We start from the raw sequence: 17331 nt of genomic DNA, 5'->3' as shown, positions 1-17331 counted from the left end.
CTCCCCACAAAAACACAGAACTTGCGTACCATCTGAGGACTACAAAATCAAGGGAGTAGGTAAAAGTATTTACCCATGAACCCAGCTGAGCAGGGGACGGTCAGAATGGACAAAAGTGGCTGGGTGTGGTGGCTCATGCCTGTTATCCCAGCATTTTGGGAGGCCGAGGCGGGTGGATTACTTGAGGTAAGGAGTTGGAGACCAGCTTGACCAACATGCAAAACCCCATCTCTACTAAAAATACAGAAATTAGCTGGGTGTGGTGGTGCCCGCCTGTAGTCCCAGCTACTTGGGAGGCTGAGGCAGGAGAATCGCTTGAACCCAGGAGGTGCAACCCAGGTTGCAGTGAGCCAAGATCGCACCACTTCAGCCTGGGTGACAGACCAAGACTCCGTCTCAAAAAAAAAAAAAAAAAAAAAAAAAAAAGGACAAGGCCTTGGGGCTGGCACAGGCATCCACTTTAAGGGGTTGGGTGTGGGAGGTCTGGAGTCTTAGGGGAAGTGCTGGGGGCTCAGGCAATGGTTGTATTTCAATTACTTTAACCACCAGGGCAGCTGGGTGCCAGCCCTGGCTGTGGCACTGTTTTGAGTAGAAAGTAAAGATGGCATAGAATGGTTTCCTGATCACTCCCTAAGGCTCTTGAGACCCCTCCCCACCATGTCCACCCTGCTCTAGACAAGTTACAGACTCAAAAATGGGGCATGGCCTGACACGGTGATGTTCTGGGGCGGGAGGTTGGGGGGACACACATCCCTTCTGTGTTCCTGCCAAAAGCACACAACCCGAACCTAATCACGAAGAACCAGCAGCAAACCCACACCAGGCGAAGTCTACAAAATCACTGACTCATACTCTTCCAAAACGCCAAGGTCATGAAAGATAAGGAAAGACGGAGGAATCGTCACGCAATGGAGGAAGCCAAGGAGACACAGCAACAGAATGTGAGGTGTGGTCCCGGACTGGATCACGCACTAGGAAAAGGACATTAGTGGGAAAACTGGGGAAATTCAAATAAATCCTCTAAATCACAGGTGTTCAATCTTTTGGCTTCCCTGGGCCACATTGGAAAAGAATTGTCCTGGGTCACACATAAAATACATTAACACTATCGCTAGCTGATGAGCTAAAAAAAAAAAAAAAAATCGCAAACAAATCTCATAATGTTTTAAGCAAGTTTACGAATTTGTATTGGGTAGCATTCAAAGCAGTCCTGGGCCACATGCGGCCCGCAGGCCATGGGTTGGACAAGCTTGCTCTAGATTATTTACTAGTGTTTGATTAATGTTAATTTCCTGAGTTTGATCATTAGACTGGGATTATGTAAGGAAATGTCCTTATTCATACAAGACACATGCCTAAGTATGGATAAAGGGGATCCTGTCTTCAACTTGCTCTCAAATGATTCAGCCAAAAATTTAAAGAATTCTGGCCAGGCACGGTGGCTCATGCCTGTAATCCCAGCACTTTGAGAGGCCGAGGCGGGTGGATCACTTGAGACCAGGAGTTTGAGACCAGCCTGGCCAACATGGTGAAACCCCATCTCTACTAAAAATACAGAAATTAGCCGGGCATGGTGGCAGGTGCCTGTAATTCCAGCTGCTCGGGAGGCTGAGACACAAGAATCGCTTGAATCCAAGAGACAGAGGTTGCAGTGAGCAACCAAAAAAACAATTCTATCTATCAGTCATCTATCATTTATCATTTATGTATCCATCTATTTGTCTAACATCTATTCTCTATTCTTTTTTTTTTTTTTTTTTTGAGACAGTCTCACTCTGTCACCTAGGCTGGAGTGCAGTGGCACGATCTTGGCTCACTGCAACTTCCACCTCCCAGGTTCAAGTGATTCTCCTGCCTCAGCCTCCCAAGTAGCTGGGATTACAGGTGCGCACCACCATGCTCAGCTAATTTTTGTATTTTTAGTAGAGACAGGGTTTCACCGTGTTGGCCAGGCTGGTCTCAAACTCCTGACCTCAGGTGATCCATCCGCCTCGGCCTTCCAGAGTGCTAGGATTACAAATGTGAGCCATGGTGCCTGGCCCAGTCCTCCTTCTAATGAACACCAAACAAATAAAAAGGAGATACAGTGTCGGGTTGGAGTAAGAGGTGTAGGTACAGTGGGGTAAAGGAACAGAACACAGTAGGGTGCAGTATTACAGAGTGGACTCTCTGAAGAGGTGACATTTGAGCTGAGACCTGAAGGAGGTGAGAAAGCCAGTGCAGACATCTAAGGAAGGGGGCCCAGGCAGAAGGAGCTGTAAGTGCTAAGGTCCTGAAGCAGGAATGACCTTGGTCTGTGCAAAGTGCAGCAGCGAGGCCAGTGCCCCTGGAAACCTAGTAGCAATGGAGGCAGGACAGGTGACCAGGGCCAGATCTTGCAGGAAGGAATGCAGAGTTTATTCTGAGTGGGAAGGGAAGGCTTTGGGGGGTTGTAAGCAGAGGGGGTGACACAAGCTGTCTAACACGGCTCAGAGCTGACGGGTGCCCAGTGAGTGGGCAGATTCACTGCAAAGACAGTGTGCGGCCCCACACCACCTCCTCTTTGGAGGTTTCTTCTAGCAGGCTGGGGATGACCAGCCATGTGGGTGCGGGGAGGAGCTCCGGCTGCCCAGCAGCTTTGAGTTTCCCAGGTGACCTGCCCCAGCGGAGAAGGACGTTGCCAGCGCAGTTATCTTATCAGGTGCACTCTCACCTGCTCCTGGAGACATGCCCACCCCTTAACATACCAAGATCCCCACCATTCCACTGGCCCAGCCCCTCACTGCTGCCCATGGAGGTCCCTACCTGAGGGATGAGGAGGGAGTCCCCAGGCTTCCTGGCATCTGTCACCAAACACCAAGCTCAAGTCAAGACCCTCGGACACATCCTTTCCCCATGTTGCACCTTGGTTTCCCCATCTGGGGTAGGGACAGGGAACGCTTGAGAGCTATAAAGGCTCTAGCTGGGTATGTGAGTCCCTCTGAGCCTCAGTTTCCCCCTCTGCACAACAGGAATGATAGTGCCACCTGCACAGGGTTTTTTTGCAAAGACCCGTGAGGTCACACGTGCAGAACATGGCATGTGTATGGTGCTGCTGTGGTGAAGTTCGGGTTTTTCCATTGGTGGTGCCATACAAGAGCCAGGCTCTGGGGTCAGGCCTGGGCTGGAACCCTGTCCCTAATTCTTAGATGTTGAAATCTTCTGCAAAGTCCCTGGTGGGGGCTAAGAAGAGAACATCGCTTTACAGGGCTGCTGTTAGATGCTAAGGAAACCATTCGAGTGACACACAGAGCATACCCAGCCCACAGTGAATAGTCCGAGTTCAGTAAACGTTCAGCCACCATAGAGAGTGTTGTAAGCACTGCAGGGTGTGGTGGCTTCTGCCTGTAATTCCAGCACTTTGGGAGGCTAAGGCGGGTGGTTCACCTGAGGTCAGGAGTTTGAGACCAGCCTGGCCAACATGGTGAAACCCCGTCTCTACTAAAAGTACAAAAATTAGCCAGGTGTGGTGGTGCGTGCCTGTAATCCCAGCTACTCAGGAGGCTGAGGCAGGAGAATCGCTTGAACCCAGGAGGCAGAGGTTGCAGTGAGCCGAGAGTGCACCATTGCACTCCAGCCTGGGTGACTCAATCTCAAAAAAAAAAAAAGTGTGGGAGCACCCTCCTCTTCCATGCCTCTTCAGGCATGTGCTATTTAGACTGAAAGAGGACACTCTGCAGCCAGCCGATCTGGTTCTCACTCCATTACATCCTAGCCTGTGACGGAGCCATATGAGAGTGACTCAACCCCTCCATGCCTCAGTTTCCCCATCTGTAAGGGGTCTTGTCGCCTCAAAGGGTTATTGGAAGGTTAAATAAGTTAGCACACGGAAGCCCTCAGCACAATGCCCATAGGAACAAACCTTGTGTTTGCTCTTCTTGTTGCTGAGGTTATTCCCAGGGGCTCCCTGATCTCAGGGCAGGTTGACATGGGGGGATCTGGGCGGGGGGAGCAGCCCAGGAGGGAATGCCTGAGGCACCCAGGCCTAGAGGTCACCCCAAGGAGCCCTGTAATCAGCTGTGGTCGGGCGGTTCTGTTCTACCCCCCCGCCCTCCCTGGATATATCAGGACTGGACCAGGCCCAGGCTCTGTCGGGTGGGAGCACAGGCACCGGGCACCATGGGGAAGGCCGTGAGTGGGGCCCAGGGGTCCGGGGTGTGGTGGGGACAGGGGTTGCAGTGGAATCTGAGGCCTCCCTCCCTCCATCCCATCCATCCCCAGGAGAACTACGAGCTCTACTCGGTGGAGCTGGGTCCTGGCCCTGGCGGGGACATGGCTGCCAAGATGAGCAAGAAGAAGAAGGCGGGCGGCGGGGGTGGCAAGAGGAAGGAGAAGCTGGAGAACATGAAGAAGGAGATGGAGATTGTGAGCTCTGGCTGGGGAGGGGCGGGAGCTGGAGGGTGGGCTGGTAACCAGGCAAGTGGGTGGGGAGGGGGCCAGGAGAGCCCAGAACAAGCATCCTGCCCCACCCCACCACACAGAATGACCACCAGCTGTCAGTGGCGGAGCTGGAACAGAAATACCAGACCAGTGCCACCAAGGTGAGCTGGAGACTGGGAGGGTACAGAGAGGGGAGGGGGAGAGAGGGAGGGAGAGGGAGATGGAAGGAGGGAGATGGAGAGAGGGAGAGAGAGAGGGAGATGGAAAGAGGGAGAGAGGGAAAGGGAGAGATGAAGAGAGGAAGATATGGAGAGAGGGAGAGAGGGAGGGGGGAGAGGGAGAGGGAAAGATAGAGATGGAGAGAGGGAAAGGGAGAGATGGAGAGAGGGAGAGAGGGAGAGAGGGAGGGAGAGAGGGAGAGGGAAAGAGAGAGATGGAGAGAGGGAGGGGGAGGGAGAGAGAGGGAGAGAGGGAGGGAGAGAGGGAGAGGGAAAGAGAGAGATGGAGAGAGGGAGGGGGAGAGGGAGAGGGAAAGAGAGAGATGGAGAGAGGGAGGGAGAGAGGGAGAGGGAAAGAGAGAGATGGAGAGAGGGAAAGGGAGAGATGGAGAGAGGAAGATATGGAGAGAGGGAGAGAGGGAGGGAGAGGGGAGGGAGAGAGGGAGGGGAGGGAGAGAGGGAGAGGGAAAGGAGATGGAGAGAGGGAGGGGGGAAGGGAGAGAGGAGAGAGAGATGGAGAGAGGGAGGAGGGAGAGAGGAGAGGGAGGGAGAGAGGGAGAGAGGGAAGGAGGGAGGGAGGGAAGGAGAGAAGGAAGGAGATGGAGAGGGGAGAAAGAGGGAGAGAGGGAGAGAAGGAAAGAGACAGGGAGGGAGATGGAGAGAGGGAGAGAGACAGAGATGAGAGAGAGGAGTAAGATGAAAAGAGATGGAGAGAGGAGTAGCTGAAAAGAGATAGCAACACAGAAAAGGCAGAGACAAATACGGAGAGAGCAGCAGGAGAGAGACACACAGAAAGGTGAATGAGGAGAGACAGACAAAGAGAGAGATGAAGGAGGGAGGGAGAGACGGGGTGGGGGCTGGAACCAAGAGACAAAGAGATGAGAAGGAGCAGGACAGACCGAGCTGGGGAAGTGAAACCGAGGCAGGGGGCTTCCTTCAGGGTGTGCATGTGGAGGAAAGTCCCCAGCACTGCCTCGCCCTACCCCTCTGTCCCAGGGCCTGTCTGCGAGCCTGGCTGCCGAGCTGCTGCTGCGGGACGGGCCCAACGCGCTGCGGCCACCACGGGGCACCCCAGAGTATGTCAAGTTCGCAAGGCAGCTGGCTGGGGGCCTGCAGTGCCTCATGTGGGTGGCTGCCGCCATCTGCCTCATTGCCTTTGCCATCCAGGCCAGTGAGGGGGACCTCACCACCGACGACAATGTGAGTCATGTTGCGGGGGCAGGCTCGGGACATGGGGACCTGGGAATGCAGTACACTGAGAATGGGACTTGGGACAAGAGGGGCAGAGGAGGATGGGGATAGAGGAACACGAAAGGCAGTCTCAAGACAGGGGTCACGGCAGGTGGAGGACATTGGGATATGGATGGGGCAGACCTAAGGACACAGGGACACTGGGGTGAATCTCGGGTATGGGGACATAGGTGGGGGCATAAAGAGTATGGCAATGCAATACGTAAGAGATGGGACTTGGAGGCCAGGTGCATGGTTCACGCCTGTAATCCCAGCACTTTGGGAGGCTGAGGCAGGCAGATCACCTGAGGTCAGGAGTTTGAGACCAGCCTGGCCAACCTGGCAAAACCCCGTCTCTACTAAAATTACAAAAATTAGTCGGGCATGGTGGCGGGCACCTGTAATCCCAGTTACTCGGGAGGCTGAGGCAGGAGAATCATTTTTTTTTTTTTTTTTGAGATGGAGTCTTGCTCTGTCACCCAGGCTGGAGTGCAGTGGCCGGATCTCAACTCACTGCAAGCTCCGCCTCCTGGGTTCCCACCATTCTCCTGCTTCAGCCTCCTGAGTAGCTGGGACTACAGGCGCCCACCACCTCACTCGGCTACTTTTTTGTATTTTTTAGTAGAGACGGGGTTTCACCGTGTTAGCCAGGATGGTCTCGATCTCCTGACCTCGTGATCCGCCCGTCTCGGCCTCCCAAAGTGCTGGGATTACAGGCTAGAGCCACCACTCCCCGCCTTGGAGAATCATTTGAACCCGGGAGGTGGAGGTTGCAGTGAGCCGAGACCGTGCCACTGCCACTCCAGCCTGGGTGACAGAGTGAGACTACATCTTAAAAAAAATAAAACAGAGATGGGACTTGGAAGCAGAGGACATGCAGTGCAGACACAGAACAGACTGGGGCATGCAGAACAGGAGACCCTGGGACTCAGACATGGGACACCACGGCAGGGATATAAGCCTCAGGACAACAGCACATGGAGAAACACAAAACATGAGACATAGAAGCACAGAGACAGAGAGAAAATGGAGGTGCAAGGCAAGGGACATTGGACATATGGCAGAGATCAGGGCAAGGGACATGGGGACTCAGGGACATGTGACATCGGACAGAGGCTCGAAAAGTCATGGCTGTGGGACACAGGATGGGCACCTGGAGATACGCAGACATGGGAGACACAGGACACAGTGACTGGGGAGCTGGAACACGGGGGCCATGGCCACGGAGGACACAAACCATGACATACAAGGTCTGCAGCACATGCAGGGATGGGGATGTGAAGACGCAGGGACAAGGGGGCCCAGGGGACACAAAGGTGGCAGCAGATTATGGAAAACCCAGGATGTGAAACTGGAGACACGGGGAATACAGGCCATGGGGACAGGAGGAGACATGGGACAGTGGACATGGGGAATGCAAGGCTTGGGGACACAGGAGAAGGGAATGTGTCAGACCAAGGCACACAGCGATATGGGGCACAAGTCACAGATATGGGGACACGGAAGATTGAGGATTCAGGGCCACAGGATATGAAATATACACAGGAACACAAGACACTGAGAAGACAGGGCAGGCCGAGTGTGGGGTATGAGGGACGTGGGAAGGGGGCTAAAGGCTACAGGGAATGGTGCATGAGCTTCCTAGTAGGCGGGGAAAAGCATGGGGAAAACCAAGAACACCAGAGCCCCAGGGAGCAGGCGGGTGGCCTCAGGTAGGCAGCTTCCAGCCCCTCTGAATAACCCCAGCCCTGTCCCTGTCCCCAGCTGTACCTGGCAATCGCTCTCATTGCTGTGGTTGTCGTCACCGGCTGCTTTGGCTACTACCAGGAATTCAAGAGCACCAATATCATCGCCAGCTTTAAGAACCTTGTGCCACAGGTGGGTTCCCCAGCACCCAGCCACTCCAGATCCCAGAGACTCCAGACTGCTCGGGTAGCCTCCTCCCATCAGGCTCAACCTGCCCCTCATCCGTGGCTTCCATCTTTCCCCATGGGTCCCAGTTCTCTCCATCCTCTACCTCTCCACATGCAGCAGCTCCCACCCCCTCAAAGTCCACCTCAACTTTGGCGTCCCTGCCCCGCAGCAAGCCACTGTCATCCGCGATGGAGACAAGTTCCAGATCAACGCCGACCAGCTGGTGGTGGGCGACCTGGTGGAGATGAAAGGCGGGGACAGAGTGCCCGCCGACATCCGCATCCTGGCGGCCCAGGGCTGCAAGGTGGACAACTCCTCACTGACCGGGGAGTCCGAGCCGCAGACCCGCTCACCCGAGTGCACGCACGAGAGTCCCTTGGAGACCCGCAACATCGCCTTCTTCTCCACCATGTGCCTTGAGGGTCTGTCCACTGGGCCTGCCCGCCCAGTAACTGCTGCCTCCACTGGTCCTTCTCCTCTACCTTCTAGGACAGGGGGCTTCTGCCTCCCTGTCTCTCCCCTGCATGACTGCCACCTCCCCGGGGCACACTGCTTCTCTGTCTCCCACTGTCGCTCCCTTCTCCCCAGGTCACATCCTCCACTGGTGGTGACTGACTGTCCGTCAGCTCACACGGCAGTGCACACCCCACTGCTGCCCCCTATGCCTGAGTCACTCCTTGGCCCCCCTGCAGGCACCGCGCAGGGCCTGGTGGTGAACACAGGCGACCGCACCATCATTGGGCGTATCGCGTCACTGGCGTCGGGGGTGGAAAACGAGAAGACGCCCATCGCTATCGAGATCGAGCATTTTGTGGACATCATCGCAGGCCTGGCCATTCTCTTCGGTGCCACGTTTTTTATCGTGGCCATGTGCATTGGCTACACCTTCCTGCGGGCCATGGTCTTTTTCATGGCCATCGTGGTGGCCTATGTGCCTGAGGGGCTGCTGGCCACTGTCACAGTGAGTGGGGGCAGGCGGGAATGCAGGGAGCTGAGGGGCCTACCCAACCATCTGTTCTTTCCTCCACACTTCCCCCATCACCTCCCTGCCTGTCCATCTGTTCACTCAGCTCCCATCCACTCTCCCACCTTCCCATCATCCACTCATTCAGCAAGTGCATCCTGATGCAAGCCTGCCACACATGGAGGGTACAGAGACGATGAGGCCAGGTCCTTAACTGGAAGAGGCTGAGGTCCTGTGCAGGCAGCCAGCATATCACAGGGCCTCCCACAGTCAGCACCCAGCCCCAGACCAGCCCCCAGGAAGGTGCGGGGAAGGTTCCTCTTCTCATTTTGATTGTGTGAAGAGAATTTTCAGAACCTCAGCTGGGACAGCTCAGAGAGGGGCCTGGCTACTGTATCTGGGCAGACTGGGGAAGGAGTCCCAAACAAAGCACAGGCTCAACAAAAGCTGGGGCCAAGAAACAAACACCTGGTTTTTGCAGAAGCACGTTGCACACGCAATCCCGCGGCTGGGGTAAAGCCTTCCAGGTTCTGTGAGGTGGGGAAGAGGACTGGAAGCAAGGGTGGATCCCCAGCCTGCGGTGCTCACCCCTTCCCCAGGTCTGCCTGTCCCTGACAGCCAAGCGCCTGGCCAGTAAGAACTGCGTGGTCAAGAACCTGGAGGCGGTGGAGACATTGGGCTCCACCTCAGTGATCTGCTCAGACAAGACAGGGACTCTCACTCAGAACCGCATGACTGTGTCCCATCTGTGGTTTGACAACCACATCCACACAGCTGACACCACAGAAGACCAGTCAGGTGTGGGGCAGGGAGGGCACAGGCGCCAGGGCAGGATCTGGTGGATGGTGGAGACCTGAAGGGGGCTAGGGAGGTAGTGAGGGCTTTGTACGAAGGCAGGGCGGCTCGGCTCCAGGTCTCAAAGGAGACTCGCTACTGGGTCTAGAGGGAAGGGTCATCCTGGGGTTGGGTCCCTCAGGGTTGGGTGGAACCCAATCCCACCCAGGTCTGGGGAGGGGGCCTGCGACATGAGCCTAGGAGGAGGGGGCTCTGTTCTGGTCTGGGAGAGCCGCCATGCGGGACCCAGCCTGGACGCCTGGTCTGCAGGGCAGACGTTTGACCAGTCCTCGGAGACGTGGCGGGCGCTGTGCCGGGTGCTCACCCTGTGCAACCGCGCTGCCTTCAAGTCCGGCCAGGATGCAGTGCCCGTGCCCAAGGTGAGAGCCAGGGGGCCTCCAGGGAATCCCGGGAGGCAAGTGTAGCCGGCTTCGCCCCTGACACCGGTCCCCGCTTCCAGCGCATCGTGATCGGAGACGCGTCGGAGACGGCGCTGCTCAAGTTCTCGGAGCTGACGCTGGGCAACGCCATGGGCTACCGCGACCGCTTCCCAAAAGTCTGCGAGATCCCCTTCAACTCCACCAACAAGTTCCAGGTGCGCAGCCGGCCCCGCCCACGGCCTGGTCCCGCATCTCGGGCCCCGCCCCAGGCCACACCCACATCAGGAGGGCCACGCGGGGCTTCGCTCCCAGTTTCCTCTCTCCGCAGCCAAACCCACCCCATCTCCCGCTCTGCCTATTGCCCCGCCCACCAGAGGCAAGGTCCCGCTCACCACCCAGCCCCGCCCACAGCTTCTCCTCGGCGGGACTCTCCATGAGGAGCACCTCGCTCTCTAAATCCCGCCCCCAGCCCGCAACTCCGCACCCTAATTCTGTTCATTCCCTGCGCCCAGGACCCCAAATATGCGCCTAGCCCCGCCTTAAAGCTCACCTTCTACCAAGGACCTCTCTACACAACGCCCCCATCTTCCACCTTCACCCTTCCCCGCAGCTCTCAGGCCCCGCACCAAGCTCTCGGCCCCGCCCCTCTCCTCAGCCCCGCCCTGTTCCTCCGCCCATATCCCCGCCCCTCCCCGCCCACAGCTGTCCATCCATACGCTGGAGGACCCGCGGGACCCGCGACACTTGCTGGTGATGAAGGGCGCCCCCGAGCGCGTGCTGGAGCGCTGCAGCTCCATCCTTATCAAGGGCCAGGAACTGCCGCTGGACGAGCAGTGGCGCGAGGCCTTCCAGACCGCCTACCTCAGCCTGGGAGGCCTGGGCGAACGCGTGCTCGGTGAGATCCCTGGGCAGAGGAGGAGACTCTAGGTGGGAGGAGGAGCTAGCACAGACTCTGCCCACCCCGCCAGGCCCAGCCCTGACCGTCCGCATCCCTGGCTGCTGGCTGATCTGTCCCAGTCCACAGCCTCACCCTTGACTTTCCTTGTACCAGTCCTGACCCCTGTCTGTCCTCACTTTCTACCTTGACCCCAGTCCTCACCTGGACTTTTCATCCTTATCCTGACCTCTGACCTCTCCCAATTTTTGTCCTGACGCCTTAAACTTCCCTGCCTCTACCCTAGAAAACAGATCTGTGGTCCAATTCTGGGCCTTTTACTTGCTGTGTGACCTCTGGCAAGAAATGTCCCCTCTCTGAGCCTCAGTTTCCTCATCTGTAAGATGAGAATGGGCCTCAAGGGTGGTTGTGAGGGTAGATTCAGATAATGTGAGTGAAGGGGTTAGCACAGAGTCAGGCATCCATAGATGTTTGGTGCAACGGGCCTGGTTATTTTACTCATTTCCTGGCCCTGCTAAGGAAGGGTCTGCCCAGGGCTCCTCCCTGACTTCCCCGTTTCCGGCCAGGCTTTTGCCAGCTCTACCTGAATGAGAAGGACTACCCGCCCGGCTATGCCTTCGATGTGGAGGACATGAACTTTCCATCTAGCGGCCTCTGCTTTGCGGGACTTGTATCCATGATTGACCCACCCCGGGCCACCGTCCCTGATGCTGTGCTCAAGTGTCGCACGGCAGGCATCCGGGTATGCCACTGTGGGGAGGAACAAGTGGGGTGAGGACAGAAGATGGCAGCAGGATTTGGGCTGAAGAACCCCATGACAAACCCACCTGAAACTGGCTTGAGCAAAAATGCATTGGTTTATGATACTGAAAAATTCTGGGGAATTAAGCTTCAGGTATAGCTGGATCCAGGAGCTCAGGGTCATTAGGAATTTTCCTTTCTCCATGTCTCAGCTCTGCTCTTTGCTCTGCTGGCTTTATTTGCAAGCACTCCCTCCACTTGGGGACACACACACCCCTGCTCAAGCAGCTCGAACTTAACTCCCACCTGTTTAGCCACCCCATAAAAAGAGAGTGCCTCTTTTTCAGTAGCATCAGATTGGGTCACTCATTCATCCCTGAGCCAGTCACTGTGGCTGGGGGATGGAAGACCTTGATTGGCCAGATCTGGGCTTTCTTGCCCAGTCTTAGCCAGGGACTTCACTGCAACCGATGGTCTAGGGAAGAGGAGTGGTTCCCCAAACACAAAACAAGGGTGGGAAACCCAAGGCCAGGCAGGCAGTGCCCAAGCCCTTCCTATGTCTCTAAGGCCCTGTTAGATCAGGGCCTTGTTACCTTTCTAAGCTCGTTCCTTAGCCCTCTTTGCTTGTTCACTCCTCTGCGGTTATGCTGTCCTCCCTGCTGTTCCTCCGACAGTTTGGGCCTGTCCTCACCTCAGGGCCTTTGCACCTGCTGTTCCCTCTCCCGGGAGCACTCTTCCCCCAGCTTTCCATGTGGCCAACTCTCTCGCCTCTTACAGGTCTCTGCTCAGATGTCACCTTCTCAATAAGCCCTTCCCTGGGTACACTTAAAATCGAGTCACCATTTTCTCCACCAAGCTTAATATGTTTTTCCCACCTTGTAACATACTATATAATTCATTTCTTTATTTTCTGTCACCTGCACTAGAATGTCAGCTCCTCAAGGACGGGGATTTTTGTCTCTTTTGTCTCTGCTATATCCCAGACATGTAGCAGGTGGTCACGCTTGGTCAAGTAAATGAACATGTGTATCAGCAGATGTCTCCCAGGGAGGACGGGGGATTGGGCTGATCTGAAGGGGTCAGGGATCCACTGGTTCCACCTACAGGTGATCATGGTGACGGGTGACCACCCTATCACCGCCAAGGCCATTGCAGCCAGTGTGGGCATCATCTCGGAAGGCAGTGAGACGGTGGAGGACATCGCTGCCCGCCTCCGTGTGCCCGTGGACCAGGTTAATCGCAAGTAAGCCCCCCTCAGACCTCTCGGGGTTCTCCCCACATCTGGCACAGACTAAGGTCCCAGTGAGGTCTTCCCATCTCCTCCCCAGGGACGCCCGTGCCTGTGTGATCAATGGCATGCAGCTGAAGGACATGGACCCATCGGAGCTGGTCGAAGCCCTGCGCACCCACCCCGAGATGGTGTTTGCGCGCACCAGCCCCCAGCAGAAGCTGGTGATCGTGGAGAGCTGCCAGCGGCTGGTGAGCCCTGCTGATGAGGGCGGGCAGGCGGGCAGAGGGGCGGGGCTGGTCCTGGGCCAGCCTCTCACTGACCACCCGCCCACCCGCCTGCACCCGCTGCCTGCAGGGTGCGATTGTGGCCGTCACAGGGGATGGTGTGAATGACTCCCCAGCTCTGAAGAAGGCAGACATCGGAGTAGCCATGGGCATCGCTGGCTCGGATGCTGCCAAAAATGCAGCTGACATGATCCTGCTGGATGACAACTTCGCCTCCATTGTGACAGGCGTGGAGCAGGGTCCGGGCCAGGCCAGGGAGGGGGTAGGCGGTGTGGGCACAGGCGGGAGAGGGCTGTGAGGAGGCTGAGGTGCCTGCCCGACCCCACAGGTCGACTGATCTTTGACAACCTGAAGAAGTCTATTGCCTACACGTTGACCAAGAACATCCCGGAGCTGACGCCCTACCTCATCTACATCACCGTCAGCGTGCCCCTGCCCCTCGGGTGCATCACCATCCTCTTCATCGAACTCTGCACTGACATTGTGAGTCCATAGCCCAGGGTACCCATCCACAGGGTGCCCAGAGACACTTGCCCACAGATGGACAGGAGGGGCAGAGACCACCACAGACACTCTTGGGCACAGAGTGACAGACAAGACCTGTGTGTGCAATGACAGCCAGTGCAGGACACACGGCTGGCAGGCAGGTGGACAGACCTAAATGGACAGACCTACAGCCATGCACACACAGGTGGACACTCAGGTAGGCCCGGGCCGACATGCACACACGGGGACTCAGATACAGATACACAGACAGAGATGGAAACAGAACAGGTATCTAGCCTAACCTGAATCACAGACACGTGCCCCTAAACAGACATGGACAAATAAATGCCCTCAGATAGACCCCATCGCAGACAGACGGAAAAGAGCCACAGATACAGTCATGAATGCAGACAGAGGTATGGCTGGGTTGACAGGTATTTATTCTGTAACATTTACATAGTGCTTTTTCTGGGCCAGACACACAATCATTTCCTTAATATTGTACTCCTAACCACGCTATGAGATGAGTTTTCTTACTATCACCCCTACTTTACTGATGAGCTCATCGAGGCATAGACAGGTAGAGTGGCTTGTCCTAGGTCACTGGGCAAATAAGTGGCCTGGCTGTGCCTTGAGTCCGGGCAGTCACAGGTCCCACAGCCTGTGGTCGTGGTCAGTATGCTCTGCTGCCACTCTAGGCACAAGCAGATAAGGGGGCACAGTGACACCAAGAGACTGAAGATACACAGAGATAGGGAGTAACGCAGAAACGCACAAAAGCAGAGATACAGTCACAAGAGAATTATATCGGAGACAGGGACGGCGAAACAGAGTGAGGAACAGAAAGAGAGAGAGAGGGAGACAGAGGGAGAAGATAAAAGCAGATGTTCTTATGAAGCTGGACACCAGGGGCCCAGGCTGTCCAGGCTGGTGTAGCTGTGCCATCCCTGCAGGTCCTGCCTGCTAACCTCAGTCCTGTTCCTGCCCACAAGTGGGGGAAGGGGGACCCGGAGTGGAGGGGACAGGGGCCCAGCCAAACCCTCAGTCCCAGTTCCTTCCACTCCTGGCCAGTTCCCATCTGTGTCCCTGGCGTATGAAAAAGCCGAGAGCGACATCATGCACCTGCGTCCACGCAACCCAAAGCGCGACAGATTGGTCAACGAGCCTCTGGCTGCCTACTCCTACTTCCAGATTGGTGGGTGCCCATGGGCCAGGGAGCCTGGAGGTGGGGGGCTCTGCGCTGGGCTGCTCGCCTGCCCCAGGCTCTGCCTTGGGCTCTGGCTGGTTCTGGACCTGGGTGTCTGCATTTGGTCCTGGGTCTCCATTGTCCTCCGTGTCCCTCTCTGTGACGATCTCTCTGGTTCCACTGTGTCCCTGCTCTGTCTCTGACCTTGCTCTCCATGACCCTGTCATTGCCTATTTCTGTCTTTTTGGGTCCTGGATGTGTCTTTTTCTCTCTGTCCCTGCTTCTGTCTCTCTCTGCCTCTGTGTCCTTTCTGTTGACCAAGAACATCCCGGAGCTGACGCCCTACCTCATCTACATCACCGTCAGCGTGCCCCTGCCCCTCGGGTGCATCACCATCCTCTTCATCGAACTCTGCACTGACATTGTGAGTCCATAGCCCAGGGTACCCATCCACAGGGTGGATCCGTCTCTGTGTCCTTGACCTTCTTTGTGTATCTGTGTCCCTGTCTCTTCATATCCTTGTCTCTCTTCCCGTGTCCGTCTCTGTATGTCCTTGACCTTTGTGTATCTGTGTCCCTGTCTCTCCATGTCCCTCTCTTCCCATGTCCCTGTCTCTGTGTCCATCTCTGTCTCCCTGTGTCCCCTTGCCTCTCTCCAGGTGCCATTCAGTCCTTTGCTGGCTTCACTGACTACTTCACGGCCATGGCCCAGGAGGGCTGGTTCCCGCTGCTGTGCGTGGGGCTGCGGGCGCAGTGGGAGGACCACCACCTACAAGATCTGCAGGACAGCTACGGCCAGGAGTGGGTGAGCCTCGCCCCATCCCTCCCATCCCTGGGCTCCCTCCTTCCCAGGGCCACTTGCCTTATGTGCAGTCCACTTGTTCCTCCACATGTGACTGAGTTCAGCCACAGTATCCCGGACACCCAGACTCCCTGCCAGTTCTGGGGGCCAGGACCTTTCCCACCATCTCCAGCTGCAAACTCCTGCTTCTGATGATGGCAACTGCAGATGGGTGTCTCTGCCCTGACACTAATGCATCATCTCAGATGTGGAACCAGGCCTCTAGTCTGCTATTTTCCCTACAGCATCACTCCACAGGGTATTTGCACATGTGGCCCATTTTAATGAAGGTGTGGAGCACAGTGAGGCTAGATTTGGCCAGCAGATGTGTTTAGTTCAGCTGTAGAGTTCCATACAGATGAGGATATTTCCCTTAAACATTTTCTGTCATGGTTAAGATAGACATTGAAGCCAGACCGTTTGAACTCATGGTCTGGTACTGCTCCTCACAAGCTGTGTAACCCTGGGCAGGTTGCTTTGCCTTGCTGTGCCTGTTTTTTCACCTGCAAAGTGGAGAGAATACCAAAGTCTACCTCAGTGGTTTTCAGTTTGTTCCCAGACCAGCAGCATCAGCATCACCTGGGAACCTGTTTGAAACGCAAATTCTCAGGCTCTATCCCAGCCCTCTGGGAGCCCTTGCGGGGATTCTCATGCATGTTCAAGTTCCAGCACCACTGATTTACCTCCTAGGGTTACCCAGAGGATTAAATGAGCTAATGCACATGCAACACTGGAGCAGTCGGGGATCCCCACAGTTAGCTGGTCTTAGAAGGAGCTGTGTTGCCAGGCATGGTGGCGCATGCTTGTAATTCCAGCTACTTGGGAGGCTAAGGCAGGAGAATCTCCTGAACCTGGGATTTGGAGGTTGCAGTGAGCTAAGATCGCACCAGTGCACTCCAGCCTGGGTGATACAGCGAGACTCCATCTCAGAAAAAAAAAAAAAAAAAAAAAAAAGAAGTAGCTGTGTTGAAGAAATGGGCTACATAGTGGCTGCCCCCTTTAAATGGGGCACGTGCCCTCTGTTCCCCAAAGGACCGCGGTGCCTGCCTCACCTATTTTTGCCATCCGCCTGGCCCCTGGAGTCACTGGACTTTGCAAATCCCATCTGAGGATTTCAATTCCCCTTTCCCAGGCCCTTTCTTTTGGGTGCCTCCCCACTTCCACTATGAAAGCAGTCGGCCCAGCCTACTGTTTTCCCGGGCACTGTCATCTAAGCTCTGCTAGGCTGAGGTTTCTGGGCCCCAGTCTGGGGTCCTGCACACCTGACAGACTCTGCCTCTCGCCTTCCCCCCACCTCCCACCCTCTGATGCAAGGCAGAGAGAGCATTTAGGGGTTCACGGCCCTGGGACCCTATGCCTGGTGGGCTGCAGAAGCTCTCCGCCGGGACTCAGGCTGGACTCAGGCTGTTTCCGTTTGCCCCTGGCCTGCAGACATTCGGGCAGCGCCTGTACCAGCAGTACACCTGCTATACCGTGTTCTTCATCAGCATCGAGGTGTGCCAGATCGCTGACGTCCTCATCCGCAAGACGCGCCGCCTCTCTGCCTTCCAGCAAGGCTTCTTCAGGTGTCCCTGGCGGGCCCCATTTCTGCCCTCCAACCCCTGGTCCCAACTCCCATCAGATCCTGACTGTGGTTTAGAACAGCCGGCAAATGCTAGCGGGTGCTGGTGCCAGATGCTGACATGCCAAAAAACTTTTCTAACTGACCAACAGCTCCCCCCAACGGCCCC

The 17331-nt window shown here is 56.1% G+C and overlaps 2 protein-coding genes across 4 annotated transcripts in view; one reads left to right on the top strand and one right to left on the bottom strand.

The window, feature by feature from the left end:
• The window catches only part of PMIS2 (PMIS2 transmembrane protein), a 28116-nt gene extending 17485 nt beyond the window's left edge, over positions 1 to 10631 (bottom strand). The window contains exon 1 of the transcript XR_007721459.1: positions 10489 to 10631. The gene's annotated coding sequence lies outside the window, so the exon portion shown is untranslated. The remainder of the gene's footprint in view (positions 1 to 10488) is intronic.
• Positions 1 to 17331, top strand: part of ATP4A (ATPase H+/K+ transporting subunit alpha) — a 186682-nt gene that overhangs the window by 168257 nt on the left and 1094 nt on the right. Inside the window, exons 2-20 of one of the 3 annotated variants that reach the window (XM_050768716.1) lie at positions 4110 to 4149; positions 4240 to 4383; positions 4500 to 4559; positions 5613 to 5816; positions 7611 to 7724; positions 7930 to 8182; positions 8453 to 8721; positions 9324 to 9522; positions 9829 to 9938; positions 10019 to 10153; positions 10641 to 10833; positions 11400 to 11575; positions 12681 to 12817; positions 12903 to 13053; positions 13160 to 13328; positions 13418 to 13572; positions 14647 to 14770; positions 15420 to 15565; positions 17033 to 17166. In XM_050768716.1, coding sequence (XP_050624673.1) covers positions 4138 to 4149; positions 4240 to 4383; positions 4500 to 4559; positions 5613 to 5816; positions 7611 to 7724; positions 7930 to 8182; positions 8453 to 8721; positions 9324 to 9522; positions 9829 to 9938; positions 10019 to 10153; positions 10641 to 10833; positions 11400 to 11575; positions 12681 to 12817; positions 12903 to 13053; positions 13160 to 13328; positions 13418 to 13572; positions 14647 to 14770; positions 15420 to 15565; positions 17033 to 17166 — 2885 coding nt within the window. In that variant the 5' untranslated portion in view covers positions 4110 to 4137. Of the gene's footprint in view, positions 1 to 3660; positions 3792 to 4109; positions 4150 to 4239; positions 4384 to 4499; positions 4560 to 5318; positions 5413 to 5612; positions 5817 to 7610; positions 7725 to 7929; positions 8183 to 8452; positions 8722 to 9323; positions 9523 to 9828; positions 9939 to 10018; positions 10154 to 10640; positions 10834 to 11399; positions 11576 to 12680; positions 12818 to 12902; positions 13054 to 13159; positions 13329 to 13417; positions 13573 to 14646; positions 14771 to 15419; positions 15566 to 17032; positions 17167 to 17331 lie in introns of those variants that run through there. The other 2 variants (XM_050768715.1, XM_050768717.1) reach the window with 2 other exon arrangements.

Source organism: Macaca thibetana, chromosome 19 (assembly GCF_024542745.1).
Source record: "Macaca thibetana thibetana isolate TM-01 chromosome 19, ASM2454274v1, whole genome shotgun sequence".
Classification (NCBI taxonomy): Eukaryota; Metazoa; Chordata; class Mammalia; order Primates; family Cercopithecidae; genus Macaca; species Macaca thibetana.
The sequence above is the reverse complement of the archived record's forward strand: the minus strand, read 5'-3'. Positions and strand labels throughout refer to the sequence as shown.